The 25,125-nt window shown below is 45.8% G+C and overlaps 2 protein-coding genes across 5 annotated transcripts; both read left to right on the top strand.

The window, feature by feature from the left end:
* The first annotated feature begins 31 nt into the window (after window positions 1-31).
* gpn2 (GPN-loop GTPase 2) lies at window positions 32-5,369 on the top strand. The gene is made up of 5 exons (XM_085473101.1): window positions 32-839; window positions 997-1,153; window positions 1,433-1,593; window positions 4,657-4,787; window positions 4,976-5,369. The coding sequence occupies exons 1-5, from the start codon at window positions 420-422 to the stop codon at window positions 5,046-5,048; spliced, it is 942 nt and encodes a 313-aa protein (XP_085329227.1). The 5' UTR covers window positions 32-419; the 3' UTR covers window positions 5,049-5,369.
* Window positions 5,370-7,733: 2,364 nt separating this feature from the next.
* On the top strand, window positions 7,734-24,843 carry arid1aa (AT-rich interaction domain 1Aa). 4 transcript variants are annotated; one of them, XM_085473098.1, is made up of 20 exons: window positions 7,734-8,965; window positions 11,315-11,533; window positions 11,623-12,222; window positions 12,329-12,424; window positions 14,134-14,374; window positions 15,252-15,341; window positions 15,427-15,597; window positions 16,155-16,488; window positions 16,631-16,776; window positions 16,886-16,971; window positions 17,089-17,298; window positions 17,409-17,613; window positions 17,792-17,918; window positions 18,015-18,184; window positions 18,272-18,482; window positions 19,304-19,429; window positions 20,112-20,205; window positions 20,431-21,274; window positions 21,437-21,567; window positions 21,655-24,843. In XM_085473098.1, exons 1-20 carry the CDS (start codon window positions 8,051-8,053, stop codon window positions 23,509-23,511), a joined length of 6,873 nt encoding a protein of 2,290 aa, XP_085329224.1. In that variant the 5' UTR covers window positions 7,734-8,050; the 3' UTR covers window positions 23,512-24,843. The 4 variants fall into 4 exon arrangements, with proteins under 4 accessions (XP_085329224.1, XP_085329223.1, XP_085329225.1 ...); XM_085473097.1 differs by having other exon boundaries at window positions 17,774-17,918; XM_085473100.1 differs by lacking the exon at window positions 7,734-8,965 and adding an exon at window positions 9,033-9,290 and having other exon boundaries at window positions 17,774-17,918.
* Window positions 24,844-25,125: the final 282 nt, after the last annotated feature.

Below are 25,125 nucleotides of genomic sequence, written 5' to 3'. Positions count from 1 at the left end.
TAACAACCGGCTTTTATTTTGACACGCCAGTTACGTAACTTAGATATACTTCCGAGTAGCGTTAGCATGTGTTAGCGACTTCCATACGCATGTAAATATAGCATCAGCAAACGGTAAATATCAGTCAGTATTGCTGTAATTTACAGTAAAAGTCAACATTATATTAAGGACCTGCACATATGTTTTGAGTAGACTTACGATTTATCGTACATAAACATTTAAATAGCTACTTTGTACAAGTCTTGTCTGACCGGAGTGGATGGCAGGTCCAGGTTTATTTAGTGTTTAAAGAGTTTTTAATGTAGTTGGTGGAAGAAAAACTGAACTCTTGATACCAAATCCTGTGACACTGCCAGCCAACACCCCAGTTGGTACCCTGCACAGGACATCCTAGCACCATCTAATGCGAGTCTGAAGCCATGTCCAAGCAGACACAAGCGAAGCCCTCCCTGCGTTTCGGTCAGGTGGTTATTGGGCCCCCGGGTTCGGGGAAAACCACCTACTGCCAAGGGATGCAAGAGTTTCTGACTCACCTGGGACGCAAGGTGGTGGTTGTGAATATGGATCCAGCCAATGAAGGGATACCTTATTCCTGTGCGGTAGATATCTCAGAGCTGGTGACTTTGGACGATGTCATGGAAGGTTTAAAGCTGGGGCCCAATGGTGGACTTCTCTACTGCATGGAATACGTCGAAGCAAATCTGGACTGGTTGGAGGAGAAGCTGAAACAGTACAGTGACTGCTACTTCTTGTTTGACTGTCCTGGACAGGTGGAGCTCTACACCCACCAGAACTCAGTGAAGAATATCTTCTCACAGCTGGCCAAGTGGAATTTCAGGGTGAGCTTCATCATTAGATAATTATTGTATGTCTGCTGAGCCTTCACAGCTCCTACCTTACCCACACTGCCATCATGTATACACAGCTTTAACACAACAAGGTGAATTTATATTAACACCATAAGATGAATTTTAGGGCTGATGTCCTCTCTTTTAGCTCACAGCGGTGCACCTCGTGGACTCTCATTACTGTGCTGATCCAGCCAAGTTCATTTCAGTGCTGTGCACCTCGCTGTCTACGATGCTGCATGTCGAGCTTCCCCATGTCAACGTTCTCTCCAAGATGGACTTGATGGAGCAGTATGGCAAGCTGGGTGAGTTAATAAGGGTTTGCTTTAAACAGATTTTACAGGCTGTAGTCAGAGATTATCTGATGAATCGCATTGATTTGTGCTGGATAAATGTTCTAAGACAGTGAGATTAAGACATTAAAGGTATTTTTAGAAATCATATTTCTTTGTTTCCCTTCTAAGAAAGTAGGATGAAAGAAAAAAAACTATACCGGCATTGATTGCCAGCTGAGTTGTTGAATTTCACAACTGGTTGCTTTTCATCATCATCCTTGGTAACATTTGTCTTGTACTCTTTTCCAGCCTTCAACCTTGACTTCTACACAGAGGTCATGGACCTGACCTATCTTCTCGATCACTTGGCTGCAGACCCCTTCTTTAAAAAATTCCGCCACCTAAATGAAAAGTTGGCAGAGGTCGTACAAGATTACAGCCTTGTGTCCTTTGTCCCTCTCAATGTACAGGTACCAGCGCTGCTTCTTGGTATTAACTGCAAAAGAAGAGCCAGTAATGTCTGTTTAACTCCCAGTAAATTAGAATATGCTTTGGTGAATTAAATAAATAAAATAAGCTGCTTTCACACATGAAGTTCTGGCAGTTTGGGGAGAATCTAGTAGTGATAATTTCCACAGGTGTCCTTTCTCAGAGTCTCAGTCTGCTCAGATGTGCTTGCCTGCTTTATTCACACATGCCAACATCACACGGGCTTTGCACTGGGGAGTTTGTTGGTTAAGGACCAGTGGAATGTATAATACGTTGCTCTAATGTTGAGTGACTAACAGGGGGGTGGCACTGTCGCCTCACAGCAAAAAGGCTCCTGGTTCCAACCTGACGGCCAGCTGGAGCCTTTCAGTGTGCAGTTTGCATGTTCTCTTTGTGCTCACGTGGGCTCTCTCTGGGTACTCCAGCTTCCTCCCACAGTCCAAAGATCTACACGTTAGGTTAAACTGGCTATATAGTGTGAGTGATTGTCTGTCTCTGTGTCAGGGACTGGGGACCTGTCCGGGATGTACCCCATCCAGTGATAGCTGGGATACGTGCCAGCCCTGACACAACCCTGAATTGGATTAGTGGTTAAGAGAGTGTGTGGATGGATGGATGGGTTCAGTTTGTGTGGACCACTAACAGGTCTAGAGAGTACACATACAGTGGGGCAAAAAAGTATTTAGTCAGCCACCGATTGTGCAAGTTCCCCCACTTAAAATGATGACAGAGGTCAGTAATTTGCACCAGAGGTACACTTCAACTGTGAGAGACAGAATGTGAAAAAAAAATCCATGAATTCACATGGTAGGATTTGTAAAGAATTTATTCGTAAATCAGGGTGGAAAATAAGTATTTGGTCAATAACAAAAATACAACTCAATACTTTGTAACATAACCTTTGTTGGCAATAACAGAGGTCAAACGTTTACTATAGGTCTTTACCAGGTTTGCACACACAGTAGCTGGTATTTTGGCCCATTCCTCCATGCAGATCTTCTCGAGAGCAGTGATGTTTTGGGGCTGTCGCCGAGCAACACGGACTTTCAACTCCCGCCACAGATTTTCTATGGGGTTGAGGTCTGGAGACTGGCTAGGCCACTCCAGGACTTTCAAATGCTTCTTACGGAGCCACTCCTATGTTGCCCGGGCGGTGTGTTTTGGATCATTGTCATGTTGCAAGACCCAGCCTCGTTTCATCTTCAAAGTTCTCACTGATGGAAGGAGGTTTTGGCTCAAAATCTCACGATACATGGCCCCATTCATTCTGTCCTTAACACGGATCAGTCGTCCTGTCCCCTTGGCAGAAAAACAGCCCCATAGCATGATGTTTCCACCCCCATGCTTCACAGTAGGTATGGTGTTCTTGGGATGCAACTCAGTATTCTTCTTCCTCCAAACACGACGAGTTGAGTTTATACCAAAAAGTTCTACTTTGGTTTCATCTGACCACATGACATTCTCCCAATCCTCTGCTGTATCATCCATGTGCTCTCTGGCAAACTTCAGACGGGCCTGGACATGCACTGGCTTCAGCAGCGGAACACGTCTGGCACTGCGGGATTTGATTCCCTGCCGTTGTAGTGTGTTACTGATGGTGACCTTTGTTACTTTGGTCCCAGCTCTCTGCAGGTCATTCACCAGGTCCCCCCGTGTGGTTCTGGGATCTTTGCTCACCGTTCTCATGATCATTTTGACCCCACGGGATGAGATCTTGCGTGGAGCCCCAGATCGAGGGAGATTATCAGTGGTCTTGTATGTCTTCCATTTTCTGATGATTGCTCCCACAGTTGATTTTTTCACACCAAGCTGCTTGCCTATTGTAGATTCACTCTTCCCAGTCTGGTGCAGGTCTACAATACTTTTCCTGGTGTCCTTCGAAAGCTCTTTGGTCTTGGCCATGGCGGAGTTTGGAGTCTGACTGTTTGAGGCTGTGGACAGGTGTCTTTTATACAGATGATGAGTTCAAACAGGTGCCATTCATACAGGTAACGAGTGGGGGACAGAAAAGCTTCTTACAGAAGACGTTACAGGTCTGTGAGAGCCAGAGATTTTCCTTGTTTGAGGTGACCAAATACTTATTTTCCACCCTGATTTACGAATAAATTCTTTACAAATCCTACCATGTGAATTCATGGATTTTTTTTTCACATTCTGTCTCTCACAGTTGAAGTGTACCTCTGGTGCAAATTACTGACCTCTGTCATCATTTTAAGTGGGGGAACTTGCACAATCGGTGGCTGACTAAATACTTTTTTGCCCCACTGTAAAAACAAATGCCATGTCTTGCCAGTGAACTCGACAAATTTTCATTGTTATTACTTAATTAATGTATCTGCATCATGCTTCTGTGAGATGTTGAGTGCAAAATAAGAGTTCTTTACTTTCTTCTGAAGTAGTCATAAAGCATCCATACTGACCAGACGTCACGGTTCGTTTCCCTTAAAAAGTCACATGCCTCGTATTTCATTATTTGAACCGTTAAATCATAAATCGCTTTTAGCGTTTCAAATTGAAGGTTGGATCAATTTTGTGCAGATGGATTGGGGGAGAGGGCTGTCTGCACTCTGCACTCGTTCCCTGACATCGCTTCTTTATAAAGAGTGATTTGATCCTGTGTGTGCAGAGACAGGAGTCTAGACCATGTGCCATCACTGCATGTGGCACCAGCAAGTTATGCGTGAGGCAGGTTGGCACACATGCTTTGTACATGTTCTTAGTTTAAGCAGCCATTAGTTACCTTGGTTACCCACTTATGGTGCCTAAAGCAGCCAAAAATAAAAGCTTTCGACTTTGAGAAAGAGCTGCAAAGTGTTAGAGGTCAGTGAAGTTTGAGGATTTATTGCTTTGCATGTGCGTGCTGCTTATGTCATTATGACAACACCTTATAACACACAAAGAAGAATCTGAAAAATCTGTGCTCACACATTTTCAAAAAGGCTTTGTCATCCTCTTTCTAAAGTGAATCTCACTTGAGGGGATCAGTGGGTAGTTTCTCTTTGTGGGAAAGCCCCGGATCAAGCACTTCTCTTTTCGGTTTCCAGGACAAAGAGAGCATGATTCAGGTCTTACGAGCAGTGGACAAGGCCAACGGCTACTGCTTTGGAGACCTGGAGGAGAGGAATCTGCAGGCCATGATGTCAGCTGCTGTGGGGGCAGACTTCCAGTTCAACTCGTATCCTTTCCTGATCGTCGTGGTGACTCACAGTGACTCATCTGGTTTGATGCCAAATATAAAGATTTACAGGAGGTGTCTGAAAAGCATAAGTGTTTACAGTTTTATTGAGAGGATTTCTTACGCCAAGAAATAACAGCCAATTTATGTGTAGTTTGTCAGGTTTTCCTTAACATTTAACCAACCAGTACTCTCGGGGTGCAAGAGAGGTATGTTGAAACCAGTGGAAAGACTGTGGAAGAGGAAATGATGGAGCTGTAAATGGAAAAGCTCAAATAACAGGACGAAAGCGGTCACCCCTTCAGCAGCAGTATACGAAGGGGGTCCTGGGAACATCCATCTCACTTGGCCTGAATTCTTCTCAGCCTCTCTGCAGAAGCAGTGGAGACATAAGAACTAAATGTGGGTGCTGTAGATGCTTCACGGTCGCACCACACCTCATGAAAGAATCACAGTGACGAAGACTAAAGGGAGCAAATGTGTGGGCTGAGTAATCTTTTTTTTTTTTTTTTGTAATGTTTTGTAGGCAAAAAAGAAATGTCTTCTTTACAAATGGATAAAAAATAAAGTCATTCAGTTTCATTTTTGTTTGAGTTTGATACATGCTTGGGAGCCCATGTTTTGCCTTGTAGCCCTGATATGATCGTTGAGCTGAAACAACAACGTGACTGTAATGAATATGGCCATTTATTCTTATTATGGGTGCAAAAATGAAATGTTTTGCGTGAATAATGGCAGATACACACAAACTGGAATGACGAGGAAGATGTCTGATAAAGCCTGCATGCATAAAAACATGACACGCAGTGGAATATAATCTCCAGAGCCTCAGTTGCCTCCTAACAGTTGCACGATTTTCTGGTGAAAAGGGAAGTTTTGAGCAGTGTTTTAGGGTAAAGGAAAAGGTGGATAATCCTATAAACATTTATAAGACAACTGCATATTATCCAGAGATGATTCTTTTATGACAAAGACTGAAATGGTTCAATAAAGCCCTTAAGTAAGGCATCATAAGTAGTTGAGTCCTTGTATATATGGATCTGCTGTTTCACCAGCAGATGGCACATGTGCTCGCAAATGCTTCTCCCTGATCCACAAAAGTCTGCTCCAAGTCTTTCAACCAGCCAGAGCCGAAAAAATTAAGTCAGGCGGGGAGAGGAAGCCACATTAAATCTGTGTTTCTGCACAACTGGCCCTGTGTCTGGTCTCTAGGATGGAAGATCCTCTTGTCTTTCGAAATACAACTAAAACTTCTCCCTATTGACTGCCCTTGACTTTACTGTCCTACTCCCAGTTCACTCTCCCCAGCTCAACAGCCCACATTAAAAAAAAAAAAAATCGTAACCCTGCCAACTTAAAAAGGAGCCCATAGACGCTGGTTTTAACACGGGGGGCCTCGGTGTGCCAGCGCTTTCGTGCAAAGTTGGAAGTCAGACTGAAATAAAGCGTGATCCACTTTGAGAGCTCGCGCTGGTGTGGGAAATCGCATTAACCCTGTGTGGTGTGACGTGGCTATGAAATTATATGTGTACAGTCCTTCCTTGCAAAGCTCTGTGTCTAAGTGTACGTGTGTGTGCATTAGGGGGTGTGTCAGGCAGAATGTTAAATTGTGTTTCGATGTTTGTACATGTGATCAAGTATGCCGTCTCAGTGGTACTTCCTGTGCCCCCCCCTCTCTAAGCCCCCTAGAGGTAGATGCGTGTGTGTTTGTGTGAAAGAGAGAGAGCAAGAGACAGTTTGCGTGTGTGTCGAGAGTGAGAACAGAAACCGAAAGGCAATGTCGTCCCATTTACAGCACGATTCTGAACTGTAATCAATACACAGTCCGAACTATTAAATGCCTCGTAAACCGTCTAATAAATTCGCATTTAATTATTACTACCAAAAAAAAACAAAAACAAAAAAAACCCCCCAAAACCACAAAAACTCCCTCAGCCTCGCACACACTCTTTTCATTACCATCCTACCCCTGCTCAACACTGTGCGCAAACACCCTGTGTGTGCCAAAAAAAACATGTCTGCTTCATTTGACTGAGCAGAGGACGAACGTTTTTCTAACGCTCGTTTTTCTAACTGTTTGGGAGACTTTGAAACTGTCCATGCATCCTCTTTCTGATAGATAAGGTCTGCCTGATTTTTCCCCCTTCCTCCCTCCTCTGAACGGTGTAGTTCAATGTTAGTGGGGTGAGAGAGGGAAGCTGGAGCCTGCGCGCCCATCCCCCCACACTCGGCAGAGAGTGTTTCTGCTGGAGTGAGAGACAGACAGAGAGGAGAGAGGGGGTGGTAGAAGAGAGCAGAGCAAAGCAGGCAGGGGAGGGAATAAGGGAATGTGCATTGGTAGTCTCGTTTGCTGCAAGGCTTCCTCCTTCTGCTGTGGAAAAACCTGTGCGTGCGTTGCCTTTCTCGCCTAAATACCACTCAGAAACACTGTTCGGGGGGAACACAATAACGCCAAGAGCACAAAGGCGCATTTAAACGAGCTGAATGTTACAGCTTTTTGCTTTTAAAGTCTAAAAATATAACTGGGTGTGTGGAAGGCAGGCTAAATGAATGCAGTGCAAAGTTTGCAGCATTTATGTATCCTGCTGTGCGTAATAACGACCTTTACGCGCGCAGCTGTGGCACCCACATATATGCAAATACTTGGAAAAATTATATATATATTTTTTACGCATTAATTAGTTTTCCCGGGTACTGATGAGTCCACAAAACCCTCAAACGTATTCACCAAGCCTACAGCCCGTGATCTATATACAGCCTCTTGATTGGCGGCTGGTTTAAAGTGCATTGTTTATGAGTTTGGGCGACTCTCGTCGTGTGCAGAAAATATTCCACCTATGGTGGGGAGAAGGGAAAAAAGATAGAGAGACAACGTGAGGTTTTCTGAAGACAAAAAAATCCAGTCCGCGCTGTGACAGCTCCACTCCGCGTTTTGCGGCCATCTGTGCGGCTCAGTAAAATGGCTGTATCTAGCGGAGCCTCGTGTTGGTTGGGTTCGCTCCCTGCCTCTACCCGGGCTCAGTAACACAACTCCCACAACAATTTCTGTCGCTTTTTTTACGCATTGTATGGAGCCTCCATCATTTCTCTAACCCATTTACGGAACCGGAACCGGGAGGATGGAGGCCGGATTCGGTCCGGTATGAGGGGCGGGAATGCATCGGCAAAAGGATAAATGGTTCTAAACAATTATTTATATTCAATGCTAGCTTTTGATTGTGACTGACTCGCCGAGAGAGGGAGAGAGAGGTGGGGGGTATATCATGGCCGCTCAGGTCGCCAGCGCCGCCACTCTTAACACTAGTCCGCCGTCCGAACTCAAAAAGCCGGATCGAGACGCCAAGGACGAGTCGGGTCCGGGAGAGAAGCAGCCAGACAAAAAGCAACCTGGCTTGGACGGCGGATCGCCGGGAAGGGGGGATCTGCAGGACGGGGCCGACGGTGGAAATGTAGGGGGAGGAGGAGAACCTGAGATGAAGAACGGGAATGGGAACCCGCCCAGGGCTAACAATAATACCCAGAATGACTCTGCCGGACCGGAGGGAAATAACCACCCCGGTTTGGTGCATCACCACGGCGCGGCTTTTCCTCCACCTTCGTACGGATACAGTCAGCACTACGGTCGGGCCCCTTTTCATCAACATGGCGGACAACAAAGCCCTGGCATGGCAGCTGCTGCGGGTCCGGTCGTGCAGTCGAGCAACATGATGGACCCTTATCAACATAATTCACACGACCATGGCTTTTCAAACCACCAGTTCAACAATTATAACCCATTCCCGAACAGGACTCCGTATCCCAGCCAAGCGTACGCCATGAACTCCCCTCGCAGCGCCCAGGCGCCGACAGCTGGGGGGCAACCAGCTAAGCAGCAGCCACCAGCGGGAGGACCCACGGCAATGGCTGGATCTTACAGTAATCAGAGATATAACATTGGAAACCCTCAACCTACATCCACACCGACACTCAACAAGCTCCTAACCTCCCCCAGCTCAACGCGGGGATATCCAAACTATCCGTCTAGCGACTATAGTAGCCAAGAAGGAGCTAGCAAGGGACCAGCAGACATGGGCAGTAGCGGTCAGTATGGAGGGAGCAATCCGGCTTGGCAACAAAGGAGCCATCACCCATCGCCTATGAGCCCTGGAAGTGCTGGGCAGCCGTTAGCAAGAACCCAGGTAAAAGCCATTTTAACAGGAACAAGGCACGAGCTTTAGCACGTCTCCTTCCCTTCTCCTAGCTAGTTCACAACGTAGCAGGCCAGCCATTGTCTGATACTAGTTCGCAAAGACTCTAAAATGGCTGCCTCTTGTGTGTAATTTTTTTCTTTTCACCACACCATTAAATAAGAGTTGTTTTAACGTATTTATAAAGCTGGCTAGCAACAAAGAAGCGTCGCTCGAAGCGGATATAAGTTGTTGAAACGTTGTAAAGGACGGTTCAGGGGAAGCCAAGAAGGCCCGACTTTGAAAAGGGGGCGAAAATAGTCGCTGAAGAGCAACGGTTCGTTTTTTCTCTCATATCTTTGCTTCTCCTTTTACGTGCTGAATTTACAATGAATTTTTGCTGCGAACACATCCGTGTGATGGTGCACAGCTACAGTAACGTGTTCTTATACGTGTGAGTTTGTGGCGGTTGCTCATACCTTCGTGTTTGTGTTGTTTTCTTGTGCGATAAACTGTATTTCGGTGGCCATGACGGAAGGAATGCGTTTCGTGTCGAGCGAGTCTCGCACAGTTGGTTAAAATGGCTCATGTTGGTCTTGTTTAAATTGCGTAAATATCACAGTTTGCTCGCTGGGGAAAGGTTAAACTGTTAGTTTGGGTCATATATTGATTAAAAAAGAATTTCCCCGTGCTGAAAAGCCGCTCGGCTTCCCCGCATGCACGCCGCCTGTAAACAATCATCCCTGCTTTTTATGAGTGACTTGAATGCAGTCAGCAGATTGCAGTTTGCACTGGGATTTGAATTGTGGAGGTAAAATCCTACTGTCAAAGCCAGGAGATAGTTGGTCTTGGGTTGACATGCTAGCTGAAATCTGATTGGCTCCTCATCCGCTGCTCATGGCCATTTATAATTACATGTGATGCAAGGCAACAGTTGCTGATAAGAGCACATAGCATTAACTCATCACAGGGTCACCAGAGATTTTATTTTTTTGCTGCTTCTCTCCTCCTCTAAGCTCCACTTCTTACTTGCAAAATAAATCCACGGTTGGAGCAGCTCGCACCTGAATGATGTGTGGATTTGTAGTTTTGCTCCCATCATTTGCTAATATTGACCAAAAATGCGAAATGTGTTGCTGTGGGCTCTGGGTGCAGCTTGTTACACCAAAAAGGGGTGTAAGTAGTTTGTTTTAGTGTTTGAATATACACCAGACACTATTAACACAGTAAAGTTCACATCATGGGTAAATGGGCTCTTATTTACTGATATACCATATTTTTTAAAATTCTCGAGCTAATGCAATAAACACATGGCTGTTTTTTGGTTGTTTTTTTAATACACACACAGTAGAATAAAAGACAAATTTGAGCTTTCCCCACGAGGGTGTGTGTGTGCGCATGTGTGTATGCGCTCTTTGCTGCTGTGTCTGGCGTGCCACACAAGTTTAACTGCAGAAAATTTCCCCCCAATCCTCCCCCGAAGCCAATCAGAAGGCAGTCCAGCATCTCTCACCCGCCAAGGGAGTTTCCTCTCTGTCTTATGCAGATTAGCCATGTGCTACTCTTATTCACTTGATTATCTTAGATGTGCAAAGGGTCACGCTTTTTATTTTTGTTTATTATTTGGACAGAGGAGTTACCATTGAGTTGAGGATGCTCTTGTCGGCAAGGTGCGCTTGTGGGGATTCACCCAAAGTAGCTCATTGGTCTACATGTATTTGTTTAAGCAGATCATCTTGGGGTGCCTAATTTTTATCATGTGACACAGTTTTGATGGAGCGTGAGTAAAGATCCAGAATGTGACCTTTATTTCCAGCTTTTTTTTTAAAAAACTGAATGTGCCAGGTTATAGACTATGTACAGCTATACACAGTTTTTACTCTCCACAGCTGTTGTGAAGTTACTTCCTTCATTTCTTGTGTCATTCATCCAGAGCCAAACTGCCTTCAATGAAGGGTGGAAGGGGGGCTACTTGGAACAGACTCAAAACAGGAGCACAGCTGGGATATGTTTAAGATTGGGCAGACTGCCCTCCATTCGAAAGTATATATATTCTGTTGACTTCCGAAACTATGGCAAAGCGAGGTGAAAAAAAATCAGGGTAATGACCGTGGGAAATAAGGTGGGGGGAAAAACACAGCTTGCCTGTTTGCTGGAGTTTCTTTTTCTTTTCTTTTCTTTTTTCTTTTCAGGTATGGAAATGTAAGACTCTGCAGTCAAGTATTTTACAGCTGTAATAGTACAATTATCTGTGTGAGGACACTTGCTTGAAACTTGTAGGATTTGATGACTTGATTTTCTGTGTTGTGCTGTTATCATCTGATTTTTTTATTTTTTGCTCTCTGTTCTTGCCATGTCCAGCCTCCTGGTTCCATGGACCCGATGGGAAAAATGAGGGGTCAGCCATATGGAACAAGCGGCCCATACAGTCAGCAGTCACAGCAAGGACCTTCAGCCGGTCCACAACCAGGGCCTGGTTACCCTGGACAGGGTTATGCCCCGCCAGGTCCCCAGAGATATCCAGTGGGAATGCAAGGCCGGACCTCTGGAGGCATGGGGGCCATGCCGTATGGTCCACAGGTATTATCTTTCATTCTGGATCTTCAGTTCAGATCTCTCATTACTGTTGGTGTGTTTGAGGCCTTAGTGTGTTTGTATATTCTGTTTAGATGGGATCTTATGGCCAGCAGGGAGCAGGAGGCTATGGCTCTCAGGGCCAGGCACCCTATTATGGCCAACCAAGCCAGGCTCCTCACCCAAGTCAGCAACAAACCTCATATTCACAGCCTCCACCTGGACAACCCGGCGGCCAGTCACCATACCCAGGTCAACCCCATCCTCCTCAGACTTCTACTCCACACACCCAGGGAGGGCCACCTTATCAGCAGCCCCACATGCCCCCACAGTCCCAGGGGCCACTGCCAGGCCCATCCCAAGGGCCCCCACAGTCACAGCCCCCTTATTCTCAAGCTTCAGCCCCACAGTCTGGCCAGTCTCCCTACGCCCAGCAGCAGGGTCCTCCCAGTCAGGCCCAGCAGCAGCCCAACTCCCAGTCTAACCCTGGATCGCAAGGCCAGTCCAGCTACCCAGGATCAATACAGGGGCCCCAGCAGCCACCCTCACAGCAACAGCAATCACAGTCTCATCCACAGCAGCCACCAGGACACAGCCAGCACCCACAAGGGCAGCCTGCAGGTTACCCCCAGAACCCTCAACAGCAGCAAGCACAACAGTCACCTTATCAGCGCTTTCCTCCTCCTCCTCCGCAGGTACCAATCTCAGTCTTGGCTCATATTCATCTTGGTTAATGAGTTTTCTCTATGTGGTTCTGTATCTCTGGCAGTATACTTAAGCGCACATTCTTTTGTTTATCAGGAGGTATCCCAGGACTCATTTCAGTCCAATGCGCCTCCATCCACTCAGCCTAAATCTGGTCCAGAGGACGGTCAAGGCCGCCCCTCCAGCCTTCCGGTCAGTTATGCTTCTTATAACACCGCCGGGGCATTGCTTTTTCACAGTTTTCCATCAGATATTTTTTCCTTGCCGCTTTATTATATTTATCATGCTAGTTTTCAAAAACACGGCAGTTTATGGCACATTGCATTTAAAATTCATTTCGTATTATTGATGATAATGTAAAAAATTTCCTTTGCTCTGGCTGCTGCGCGTGCTGCTGTTCTTCAGTTGTTGAGACACAGCTCCATGGCTGATGCTTTTTGGAAAAGGGTGCTGTGCAAATGAGACGAGAAATCTGACAATCGAGCACTTGCACAGATGAAATGGCTGAACCGAGACAATTCGAAAACATGTTTTCAGTCTGCTTCCATGCGTATTCTGTTTTTGTTTGGGCTGTGAAGGCAAATGGACCAAACCCACTGTTTTTTTTTTGGGTTTTTTTTTTGTTTGTTTTTTTAGTGCGAATTCAAAAGTTATGTAAAAAACCCACCTGTGATGGTTCTTGAACTGTTAAGACCGCTTTCTAATCGATGCATTTCCATCTAAAACTGAAAACATTTCAGTACTGGACCTTTTTTTGCGTGCAGTCCTCTTCTTTGCACACGATCGATTTCCAGCCTATAGTAACAACCTCTGGATGGTATTCCCGTTATTTCTTTTGAGCTCTTTTGTGCAACCAGAGAGCATTAAAGTGCACACTGACCTGCTGCCATTCAGCAGAATTTGATTTACCTTTGCGAGCCCTGATGATGCAGGATGACGTCACCTAAACGATGCAGTGAGTGAGTTACCAGTCTGAAAGACTTGATGTTATGCAGACTTGTCCTGTGTTAAAAAACAAAAACAAAAAAACTGTGAATACGAACCTGACTGTAACTAAAATGCAGCTCTCCGGTCATCCGTCCGGATCAAACTTCCAGGTTTGTAAATGCCCTTCATCTGAACTGAATCTTGGCTGTTTGTTTGTGTATTGAAATCACATGGCAGAGCTGGCGCTGCACGCTGACTCGGCTTGCATCCTACAAACCTTGGTAACCATGACAACCCCCGGCACTAATGCGCACTCACTTTTTCTTTGAAAAAGATAAATAAGGACAAAGGCCTCCGGGTGTGTGTGTGTATTTGTATCTCTGCCACTCATGTCTTAACAGCAGAAGGATGAAATTGCAGCGTACTGATACTACAGCTAATGTACAAAGTAAACATTACAATACTGTAAACCAGAGGCTCCGTTGACTTGGCTTAAATAAGCATAGGGACACACATTGGATAACAATTAAACATGCTTGCAGGACACAATGAAAATATTAGCGTAAAGAGAAATCACTTCAGTTCTTTATCAGCATTTAATCTAGTCTAAGCTTGCAGAGTGTCTGATATGTGCCTATATATGTGCCATACGTCACTGACTGAAAACACATTGCGCTGGAATCGATTTAAATAGCAGCACAGACCCATTACAGTCATTCGCCTCTAGATTCCTTAGTGCTCTTATTAAATTTTTGTGGGTTGTTTTGATTCTTTTTAGGACGCTGTAGGCCGGATGTGGCGGTATTTTGCCCAAAAGTTGAGAGGAATCAAGAGAAAGGAGCATCTGTGTCAAAATGCACAAACTGTCATATTTTTTTTATTTTTTTATTTTTGCCCTGCTAAATTTTCCTGTCTCTCTGCAGTGCAGTTCTTTTACTCCTCGTTCTTTCTTTTCTCCCTGTATGTGTTCTCAGGACCTGTCGGGGTCCATCGATGACCTGCCTACCGGTACAGAGGGCGCCCTGAGTCCCGGCGTGAGCACGTCAGGGGTGTCGAGTAGCCAGGGCGAGCAGAGCAACCCTGCTCAGTCGCCCTTCTCTCCTCACACATCTCCACACCTGCCAGGCATCCGAGGGCCTTCACCTTCCCCGGCCGGTTCCCCTGCCAGCGCCAGCACATCCCGCACAGGACCGCTGTCACCTGCCAACATGCCAGGTGGGCCTTCATAGTGAAACTGGGCATATGATTATTAGCGGGCTTCTTACATGTCTGATCGTGACAGCGATGCCAGATTACTGACCAGTGCTGCTTAAATTATTAGAGAAGCTGTTGGTTTTTGCATATTTTTGGGAGATTACATTTACCTTTTTGGTGAATTTTGTTTGAAACCCTCTTTGCCATTTTTGGAAATGTTTTCCAAGCCTCGCTGAAGCTATATGTCCTATATTTGGACCCGACAGTAAATGGAAACATTATCGATGGCCTGCAATTGCACATTTCCTCAAAACTCAGCCTGCTGTGTTTAGTTTCCTCGGACACCTCAGGATCTTTGCTGCACACTAAAATATTATTTTTGTTTGGTTGTTCACGAAGCATAAATGTGTGTGTGTGTGTGTGTTTGGCATGGTCTGCATATTTAGAATTGTGCACCTTCTAAAGTTTAGCCTGTAAATATGCTCTCTGCTGTTCTGTGAGGGCTGATTTTTGTCTCAGAGTTTGACAAATTTTTTGCTGAAAGTGTAAAGTTTTTCTCACCCCCCCCCCCCCCGGTTAAGAGGTTGAATGGATTTATAACCTCAGAACAACAACAAGCAGTGTAGAATCTTGAAGCAGTGGGAGACATTTTTGTATTCTGTGGTTCGACCCAAATACATCAATGTTATTTTCTCTTACGATCCAGCTCTGAATCTCTGTGGTGGAAGAGGTGTTAATGCCATTTTTAAGAATGTCTAGTAGTGCAAAAGAGTTTTATAGTTTTATGCATCTTTAAGAATGGATATCACCCTTTGTCCTCAAATTGGAATAAACTTAGCAACTACTCGTTGCTCCTTCCCTGAGCTCTCACCAATTTAACTTAATTATTACTGTTTAGGGACCCAAATGCCTCCCAGACCGTCAAGTGTGCAGTCAGATGGGAGCCTACACCCTACAATGAGCCAGTCTCCTATGGCCCAGGACAGAGGTATGTTGCCATCTGAAGTCTGCTTTGAGATTAACATGTTGAGTGTTTGCCGTGGCATCTGAGCCTTTGTCTTTGTCTCTTTTAGGGTTTATGCAGAGAAACCCTCAGATGCCCCCTTATGGCTCCCCCCAGTCAGCCTCTGCACTGTCACCACGCCAGTCCTCTGGGGGACAGATGCACCCTGGGATGGGCCCATATCAGCAGAACAACTCTATGGGAGGCTACGGGCAGCAGGGAGGACAATATGGCCCTCAAGGTTTAAACTTTTGGATTGGGTTATCTTTAAGAGAGGCTTTTTTTTTTTTTTTTATTCTTTGAAATACTGCTAAGACAACTGTCTTCTAAAAATTGATTATATTAAGCCTAAATATTGCTTAATAAAGGCTTTCCACTCCATTTACAACCTGTCTAAAAAGTTTGCTGTTTACAATGTATCAGAAAATCCTTAGGAATATATCTCCCTGCCTCATGAATACCATGCTATCGCTGGTCCCTCCCTCTGACTGTGTTGCAGCTATTTATAGCTGTGAAGCAGAGAGTCAGCTGACGTAGCAGAGCCTCCTGTCAGTAGAGCTGAAACTGTGACAAAGGCTTGTTGCTCAGGCTGCATAGTGCACTCTCTCTCTCTGTACTAGCAGTCTGTAAGGAAAAGTCTGCCTCACGCACTCTTTAAAAAAAGACTACTTTGAATTATAAAAACCAAGAAACTTCTGGGTGCTGCAGTGAGATTTTTGTTTTTTCAGAGTTCTGTTCAGTTGCAACCATGTGATTTACTTGAGCCTTTTTTTTTCCATCTTATCATTCCCATCTTAGGTTATCCTCGGCAACCTAGCTATGGCAACATGCCTAATGCCAGCTACCCTGGGACTGGCATGGGCTCAATAAATCCCATGGCAAGCCAGGGTGGAGGTCCTCCATATGCTGGCATGCCTCCAGGAAGGATGCCTCCTAATCAAATGGGGGCACGGCCCTATGGCCCCAACATGGGTCCCAATATGGGGCCTAGCATGGGTCCAAACATGCCTCCCAACATGGGCAATATGCCGCCCCAGGTGAGCTCAGGAATGTGTCCTCCACCAGGAATGAACAGAAAGCCCCCGGATCCCTCAGCCATGCAACACCCTGCCACAAACTCCATGCACAACAGGTTGGTTACCAGTGGATCCTCAACTACCTGCATTTATTCACCAGGCACAAGTCTGCTGGTTATCACTCATGTCTAAATATGAAGTAGCTGCACAGTGCCTCATCCCACTTGCACATAAGATGACATATTTCTCTCTCTCCAGGATGTCTGGGTACCCCAACATGTCTCCAGGCATGATGGGCTCTGGCCCGCCTTACGGCCCTCCAATGAACAGTATGCCTGGAATGATGAACACTCCAGGTGGATCACCCTACCCTATGGGGCCAAACATGGCCAATAACACAAGTGGTAAGTTGTACTGGCATAACCTCATAACTTAATGTTGTTCTTTTTTTTCTGTTTGTTTTCTCTTACGTGGATGCTTCATAGCTAATTCATTCCCCACCATTGTTTCTAGGCATGGCCTCTAGTCCAGAAATGAACAATAAGATGAATAACAAGGTAGATGGGAGTGTGACGCCCAAGCCAGAATCCAAATCGAAGGTAACCCCTCTATTAAATATAATTACTATTTTTACAAGTCTTTTAAAATCTGTGCACCTCACCTCATGTCCTTTGTCATTTTGAAAATTGGTTTCTTCCTCCTCTCACACTAAACAGAAGTCCAACTCTTCCACCACAACCAGTGAAAAGATAACGCATCTGTACGACTTAGGACCAGAGCCAGAGAGGAAGATGTGGGTGGACCGTTATTTGGCCTTTATTGAAGAGAAGGCTATGGGCATGACCAACCTGCCTGCTGTAGGACGCAAACCTCTCGACCTCTTTCGGCTGTACATGTCTGTTAAAGAGATCGGAGGCATGATGCAGGTTAATATGGAAGTTTTAAACAACATGAATCCCAGAGTAAATGTTTTGCTTTGTCTTTGTTGAATCCTTTCCTAATATCCCTGTATTTTGTGTATGTGTGTGTATCTCAGGTGAATAAGAATAAGAAATGGCGTGATCTGGCCACTTCCTTGAATGTGGGTACATCCAGCAGTGCTGCTAGTTCTTTAAAGAAACAGTACATCCAGTGTCTGTATGCCTTTGAGTGCAAAATTGAGCGTGGTGAAGACCCCCCACCTGAGATCTTTACAGACAACAAAAAGAACCAAGCTGCTAAGGTCCAGCCCCCCTCTCCAGGTGAGAGCTGTGCTCATGTAACCTTTTCTGATGAGCGTACCTTTTCAATAATCAACCCCTTTGAACTTTAAAACTGACAAAAATGCCCGACTTGCTCTTTTGCAGTGTTATTAAAGCCATGTACCATATCTATCTGTTCCTCTCTTATTTCAAACTGAAGCGTCCCTCTGCTCCACAGCTGGGTCAGGCTCTCTGCAGGGTCCTCAGACTCCTCAGTCTACCAGCAGCTCCATGGCTGAGGGGGGAGACTTAAAACCCCCTACTCCGGCCTCTACTCCTCATGCCCAAATGCCGCCCGGGTCCAGGTGACTCTTGTTTAAGATTTTAACTGAAGAATCTTTGCTTTCAAGAGTCATTAACATTAGTTATACTAATCCTTCTTCCTTTTGCCTCTTTCCTAGGAGCAGCGTTAACCTGCAGGACCCCTTCTCTGACGGAAGCGATCCTGCATTTCCCCGGAAGAACATGACGCCCAACTCCAACTATCAGTCTGGCATGAACACGCCTGACATGCAAGGTCGAATGGGCCCGTACGAACCAAACAAAGACCCCTTTAGTAACATGCGGAAAGGTGGGCACACTGAATAGTGTTGTTAGTCTCAGCTAATTAACCAGTTACACATTTCTAAATGCTTTGTAACTCTAAATATATTTCCAGTTGGGGAGCAGTTTCTACCTGCTAACCAGGGTCCCAACAGCGGGATGGGTGATCAATCACAGCAGCCGCCACAACAACAACAACCACCACCACAACAACCGCAACAGCAGCAGCAGCAACCTCCATTCAACAGGGGACCGCCTGGGGCCATGGGCACAATGCCAATGGGGCCCAGACAGCAGTATCCTTATGGACCAGGCTACGACAGGAGGTAAGGCAGAATTTTAATGGTCCTTCAACACAGCTGGTAAAACCAAGTACTTTCATGATTAATCAAACCACAAATGTCCCCATTCACCTCAAAGAAATTGTCTAATGACTGAGTTGAATACATTTGATATTTAAGAAACTGGCTAGCTTCTTACACACTTAATTAAGCTCTTAGGTTATTTTAATGCTGCCGTTGATTCACATGTTCATATGGTGACAAGAATGAAATGTATCCCTAAAACAAGTGTAATACGAGTAAACACGAGACGTTGTAGTCTCCACGGGCAATCCTTTTCCCCCACGATTGTATTAGATTTTGAATTTTTTATTTTAAATTAGTGATACTGCACACTTGCATGGTGGGACCAATATTTTTTATTTATGCAGTAGCTACTTTGACAGTGACGGTAGTAGTTCATCTTCTGCCTGGAGAAACATTTTAGCGCTAATGTGGGTATACAGGTGTCATAACCTATTGTAGTAACAGCAAAACACTTTCCACCAGCAGTGTCTCACTTTCCTTCCCTGGGAATTTTCCTGGTTTGTTAGTTCTTGTATGTGGAGTACTGGCATTTTTGGATTACAGTGTTCCGTCTGAGCCTTTTTTAGTTGCTGTTGTCACTTTTGTTACCATTTTCCTATCAAACTGGATGTTTAAAGTAGGCTATTCAAGATATACTTCCTCACTGTTAGCAGTCATACACTGAGAGCCACTTATAAAATGTCTTGACCTTGTGCTTTGTAACATTTCCTATGAGTTTTTTCTTTTCTTTTTTGGATGATCTAGCATAATCTCTACGTGTATTGTTCCACTTTTCCCAGGTCGGAGCAAGGAATGGGCCCAGAAGGCAACATGGGATCTGGTGTTCCTCAGCCAAACCCGATGATGCCTGCCAACGCCGACACGGGGATGTATTCGCCAAATCGCTTCCCACCACAGCAGCCACGGTCAGTTCACAAAGCACTTCGTGGCTGGCAGCCTTTTAGATTTTCAAACTACTGTCAATTGGAAGTCATTCTTCATATATAACAAATCTACGGTTTTAGTAAAACTTGAATAACCTTCAACTCTTCAGTCTCGTTACAAAGCCAGTCCACAGCGTCATGAGACACTGTATTTTGATGTAACTTCTATATTTGTCATTTTGACAGCGGTATTGCTTCATTAATGTAAATTTTTTTTTCCATCTTTGAGTAAATATTCACTTGGCATTTACTGCTCTTTAGTTTAAGCTTTATCTTGTGTGAATATGAATGTTATACAGTTGCATTGATTTAAATGTATTTTGTCTTAATCCAACACAAATTCTCTGCTGGCTGGTATTTTTCACCAAGTAGTGAGCCATGCAGTTAACAAACACATGCTTGACATAATAATACAGTAAATGTTTTATAGAAAAATGGATCACGTTGAAGCACCAAAGAGGAGTATAAAGGATATTAAGTATAATGTAATTCACTGTGACACGATTAGAGGAATCTACAGCTAAATGCCCTTTGGGTGTGCATTCATCGACGTATGCTGACACATATCAGTGGGGCTTGTTGTAACTTGGTGAGAGATGCATAAGATTTTCATGGTCAAACTGAACAGGCACTTGTTTTTTTTTTTTTTGTTTTTTTTTTGCAGGCATGATTCCTATGGTAATCAGTATCCTGGACAGGGAACGCCCCCTACTGGCTCTTACCCAAATCAGCAGCCTGGAATGTACACACAGCAACCGGTAAATGATCCATCTGCACTACACCAACTCCCAGTGTTCTTAGTGTGTATAGGTCAAACAATGTGAAGGTTATAACTTTTACTTGTGTATTTTTTTTTTTTTTTTTGTCCTTGATGGCGCTCCTGTCATTTTTTTACATTTTTGTGAATGACTTTATTCTTTTTGCAGTTTGCTTTAAATGGTAAATGATAAATGTGTCTGTCTGCACTTTTGTATTTTCTGTAGAGTTACAAGCGTCCAGGGGAAGGCGGTTACCCACCATCAAAACGTCACGAGACTGACTACAGTGGACCCTTCCCTGGCGGACAGCAGCCACCGCAGCAACCGCAACAGCAAGGAGGCGCCTCTGCACCCTCTTCAGGACAGCAGGAGCCATACAATCAGTACAGCAGCAGCGGGCCCTACCCTGGCGCCGATCGCCGTCCACCCGGCCCCAGCAGTCAGTTCCCGTTTCCCTTTGGTCGTGAACGGATGCAGGGGACAACTGGGCCCAATTCGCAACCTAACATGCCCCCTCAGATGATGCAGTCAGGCCCTCCTGAGGGTCCTCAGGGAGGCATGTGGCAGGGACCTCGAGATATGAACTATCAGAACTACCCCAGCCGACAGGGTGGCCCTGGGGGTCCTCCCCAGGGACCTGGTTACCCCGGCATGAACCGGGCAGAGGAGATGATGCCGTCAGAACAACGCATGAATCACGATGGCCAGTGGGGGGGTCAGATGGGCCCTCGGCAGCCTCCTTACGGTCCAGCCGGGCCTGGCACACCTATGCCTCGCTCGGTACAGTCCAACTACCAGCCCCCTCAGGGGGTGCAGAACCACATTCCACAGGTGCCGAGCCCAGCATCCATGCCCCGCCCCATAGAGAGCAGGACATCGCCTAGCAAGTCTCCCTTTATGCATGGAATGAAGATGCAGAAGGCTGGTCCCCCAGTGCCTGCATCCCACATAGTGCCCCCTCCAGTGCAGTCACCTCTAATAAGGCGAGACATGCCTTTTCCGCCAGGCTCTGTAGAAGCTACCCTTCCTGTCCTGAAGCCACGTCGAAAACTCACCATGAAAGATATTGGTATGAAAAGAAATTCTAGAACTTAAAAGCAGCTTATTACCCTTTATTGTTCACAGTACTGTTTAATACTGCAGCTGTCCTCAGTTGTAAGTTATTGATCAGAGAGTAGTGGTATTCATTAATTTCTCTATTTTTTTTTTCTTCTTGATTTTTCTCTTTTAGGAACCCCAGAGGCCTGGAGAGTTATGATGTCATTAAAGTCCGGTTTATTGGCTGAAAGCACGTGGGCCTTAGATACTATCAATATACTTCTCTATGACGACAATAGTATTTCCACCTTCGATCTCAACACGGTGAGATTCAGTATTGAGCCCTAATAATGTTTGTAGCAGTTTGCATGGTGATCATTTCTAATATTTTCCTTTATATTGTTTCTTCAGTTGCCTGGTCTATTAGAGTTGGTGGTTGAGTATTTCCGACGCTGCCTCATTGAAATCTTTGGCATCCTGCGGGAGTATGAGGTCGGCGACCCTGGCCAGAGAACACTACTTGATCCTGAGACCTTGAAACGAGACTGGAATGGCACAGAGGAAGAGGAACCACGGGTGGATGATATGGAACAAGAGGATGAAGATGACGATGAAGAGGAAGAACGAGAAACGGAGGGGTCATCTCATGTCAAAGAGGAGGAAGATCAAAAGCAGTGCTCTCAAGGTCAGGACGAGAAGAGCAAGGGTTCATCATCTGAGCAGACGGGCTCGTTGCACACCCCAACTGCCCACGAGAGACCCAAGCAGGCGAGCAAGTTTGACAAGTTTCCCCTGAAGTTGGTACGAAAGAAAGACCCATTTGCCGCAGCCCAGGCAAATAATCATGGCAAAATTCAAGAGTTTGACAGTGGCTTACTTCACTGGAGCGCAGGAGGGGGAGACTCAACAGAACACATCCAGACCCACTTTGAGCCACGAAAAGACTTCTTGGAACCACGCGAACGAATACCTGTGCCACCGGTTTTACTAAGGCGGAGAGTCCTAGAAGAAGAGATACGGGAAAATGGTTTGCCTGCCGAGGAGGAGAGAAGGAAGCCTCAAGACGAAGAAGAAATGCCAAAAGAGACCTCCTCTTCAGAAAGATCAGCAGTCTCAGAGAAGTCCAGCTCCTTGCTTGGCAGCGAGGAGGAGAGGAAGACAGATTGTGACTCCAAGACGGTTGAGAAAGGCTCGAAAAGTCACCTAGAGAATAATAGACCCATTCCCTCCTCTGGCAGTTTCTTTACCCAGCAGGCACAGCAGAACGGCACCATCCTGGAGGACGAGCCTCACAGTAAGGATGAGGGGCCGCTCGTTGCACTGACTAACTGGCAGGATTCTTTAGCCCGGCGCTGCATTTGCGTCTCAAATATTGTCCGCAGCCTCTCCTTCGTTCCAGGCAATGACCACGAGATGTCCAAGCATTCGGGACTGCTGCTTATACTGGGTCGACTAATCCTGCTCCACCACCGGCACCCGGAGCGCAAACAGGCCCCGCTCACCTACGAAAAGGACGAGGATTCGGATGAGGGCATGGGCCAAAGGGACGAATGGTGGTGGGACTGCTTGGAGCTGCTGAGGGAGAACACACTGGTCACTTTGGCAAATATTTCAGGCCAGCTGGACCTCTCCATCTACTCCGAAAGCATCTGCTTGCCTCTGTTGGACGGCCTCCTTCACTGGGCTGTGTGCTCCTCAGCAGAAGCCCAGGACCCTTTCCCCACTCTGGGACCCCACGGTTCTTTGTCACCTCAGAGACTTGTCCTGGAAACGCTCAGTAAACTAAGCATCCAAGACAACAATGTGGACCTCATCTTGGCCACTCCACCATTCAGTCGGTTGGAGAAGCTTTATGGGAACCTGGTGCGGCTAATTGGAGACAGGAAGGTTGCGGTCTGTAGGGAGATGGCCGTAGTTCTACTAGCCAACCTGGCCCAGGGTGACACTCTGGCAGCCCGAGCAATCGCTGTTCAGAAGGGCAGCGTGGGCAACCTGCTGGGCTTTCTGGAGGACAGTCTGGCTGCCACACAGCTGCAACAGAGCCAGAGCTCTCTGCTACACCTACAAGGGATGCCCTTTGAACCCACAAGCCCGGACATGATGCGGCGAGCAGCCCGGGCCCTGCACGCCTTAGCTAAGGTGGAGGAGAACCACTCAGAGTTCACACTACACGAGTCCCGACTCCTCGACCTTTCAGTGTCTCCCCTCATGAACTCGCTGGTTTCTCATGTTATCTGTGATGTACTCTTTCTGATCGGCCAGTCATGACAGCTGGAGGGAGCCGTGGCTCCACTTCTTGGGGGTTTTGTCCCCAGTCCCCCTCCTTCCTGGTAACCTTGGCTTATGTGTGTGTAACAGGGCAAAGAAAGTTCAAGTGACTGTCTGTATTTTAATTTATGAAAATCCTTCAGATTCCATTTTCCGTGCCTCCCCATCCTGGGCCAGCCTCACTCGAGGAGACGGAGGGGCAGGGCGGGGGTTAATCACGGAGCGGTGGTGGATCTACAAAGCGGAGAGATGCCGACAAAGTGACACTACTTGCAAAGCAAATGCCCACTGGATGACACAGAGCAAAGCACCACGGTTGGGAGACTGTGCTGCACTCGGGTGGGGCGGGCAGGGGGGGAAAGTACTTTTTAATAAATAATAAATAGCTGAAAAAACAAAAACTGTAACCAAAGTTGCTGTCTCGTTTACAGTGAGTTTGGGAGACACAGTGTGCCCTAGCTCTCCCCTCGAGGGCACAATGAGTCTGTGACTGGTTGATGTTCAGAGGTGAAGCAGACTGATTAAGTGGCCTACTGGTTATAGTTGCTGTAGTTGGATTCTCACCAGTCAGCCCGACAGTAGACAAAGTGCTGTCAATAGACACCTTCACCGGGGAGGCCTGTGCAGTGTGCAGTAGATTGTAGGACATTTTCTGTACCGTACTGCTCTTGAGTGTAAGCATTCTGTAACACACGTTTCCACACAGAAGCTGGCGATGCAGCTCCTCAAGAGTTTCGAGGTCAATTTAGTTTGGTGTTAAAACAGAAAATGGCTTTCTTCCCCAAAGTATCAAGAACCTACAACACCCTTACCTCCTCTTATCCCTTGATTGTATGAATACCCTTATGAAAAGAAATCACCTCTTAGGACTGGTTTTCAACTTCAGATACAGCTTTGCTGTGGTGTATATATAATGTTGTACATTATACTTCCTTTCTGTGTCTGTCTCTCTCGCTCTCTCTCTGTGTCACTATTCTCACACTTGTTTATTGGCGCGGGACGGAGGCTGACGTGAGTTTGGTCCGTGACCTTCGGTCCTCTCCGATAAGACCCACATCTCTGGTCTCTTCACAGCTCCGTAGTATGGCAGACATGGCTCAGACCTGTTATCTCCTGGTACAATGAAAATAAACTAGATGAAGAACACGTTTGACAAATTTTCTCCAGTCATGGATTCTGCATATTTGTATTTCAGACTATGTAGCTAAGACATCGTGTAAATTCCTCCCTTTCCCTTTTTTGGCTCAATGAATATCATTTATTCAGTATGAAATCTTTATACTATATGTTCCACGTGGTAAGAATAAATGTACATTAAATCTTCGTAAGCTGTTTGATGGTTTTGTTCTTTTGCAATAACGACCTTCTTTTGGGGGGGGGGGAATGAATGAATTCACACAGCACTGTTTAGAGATGTTCTTTAAACCACATGTTCAAGATTACCTGCTCAATAAATGCTTCACTTATATTTAAAGACTCCTAAAACTCCTTAAAAAGGTGTTACACTATGAATGTCAAACTCACTTTACATACACACAGCTCACTTTTATCTGAAGTGGGGAAGATGAGTTAAACATTTTGTCAGAAAGATTTTTACTAAACATTTAGTCTCTG

The sequence above is a fragment of the Copadichromis virginalis genome, linkage group LG11 (assembly GCF_057382275.1).
Source record: "Copadichromis virginalis isolate Kocher_CV1m ecotype Utaka linkage group LG11, C_Virginalis_male_GT1.1, whole genome shotgun sequence".
Classification (NCBI taxonomy): domain Eukaryota; kingdom Metazoa; phylum Chordata; class Actinopteri; order Cichliformes; family Cichlidae; genus Copadichromis; species Copadichromis virginalis.
This window is presented reverse-complemented; position numbering and strand designations above follow the sequence as displayed.

Excerpts from the sequence above, each read along its gene's own strand:
- gpn2 (XM_085473101.1), top strand. The coding sequence starts at position 420 with ATGTCCAAGCAGACACAAGCGAAGCCCTCCCTGCGTTTCGGTCAGGTG. Across the intron at positions 840-996 it reads TGGCCAAGTGGAATTTCAGG|CTCACAGCGGTGCACCTCGT; the intron begins GTGAGCTTCATC and ends CCTCTCTTTTAG. Across the intron at positions 1,594-4,656 it reads TTGTCCCTCTCAATGTACAG|GACAAAGAGAGCATGATTCA; the intron begins GTACCAGCGCTG and ends TTCGGTTTCCAG.
- arid1aa (XM_085473097.1), top strand. The coding sequence starts at position 8,051 with ATGGCCGCTCAGGTCGCCAGCGCCGCCACTCTTAACACTAGTCCGCCG. Across the intron at positions 16,489-16,630 it reads ACAAACTCCATGCACAACAG|GATGTCTGGGTACCCCAACA; the intron begins GTTGGTTACCAG and ends CTCTCTCTCCAG. Across the intron at positions 21,275-21,436 it reads ACTCACCATGAAAGATATTG|GAACCCCAGAGGCCTGGAGA; the intron begins GTATGAAAAGAA and ends TTTCTCTTTTAG.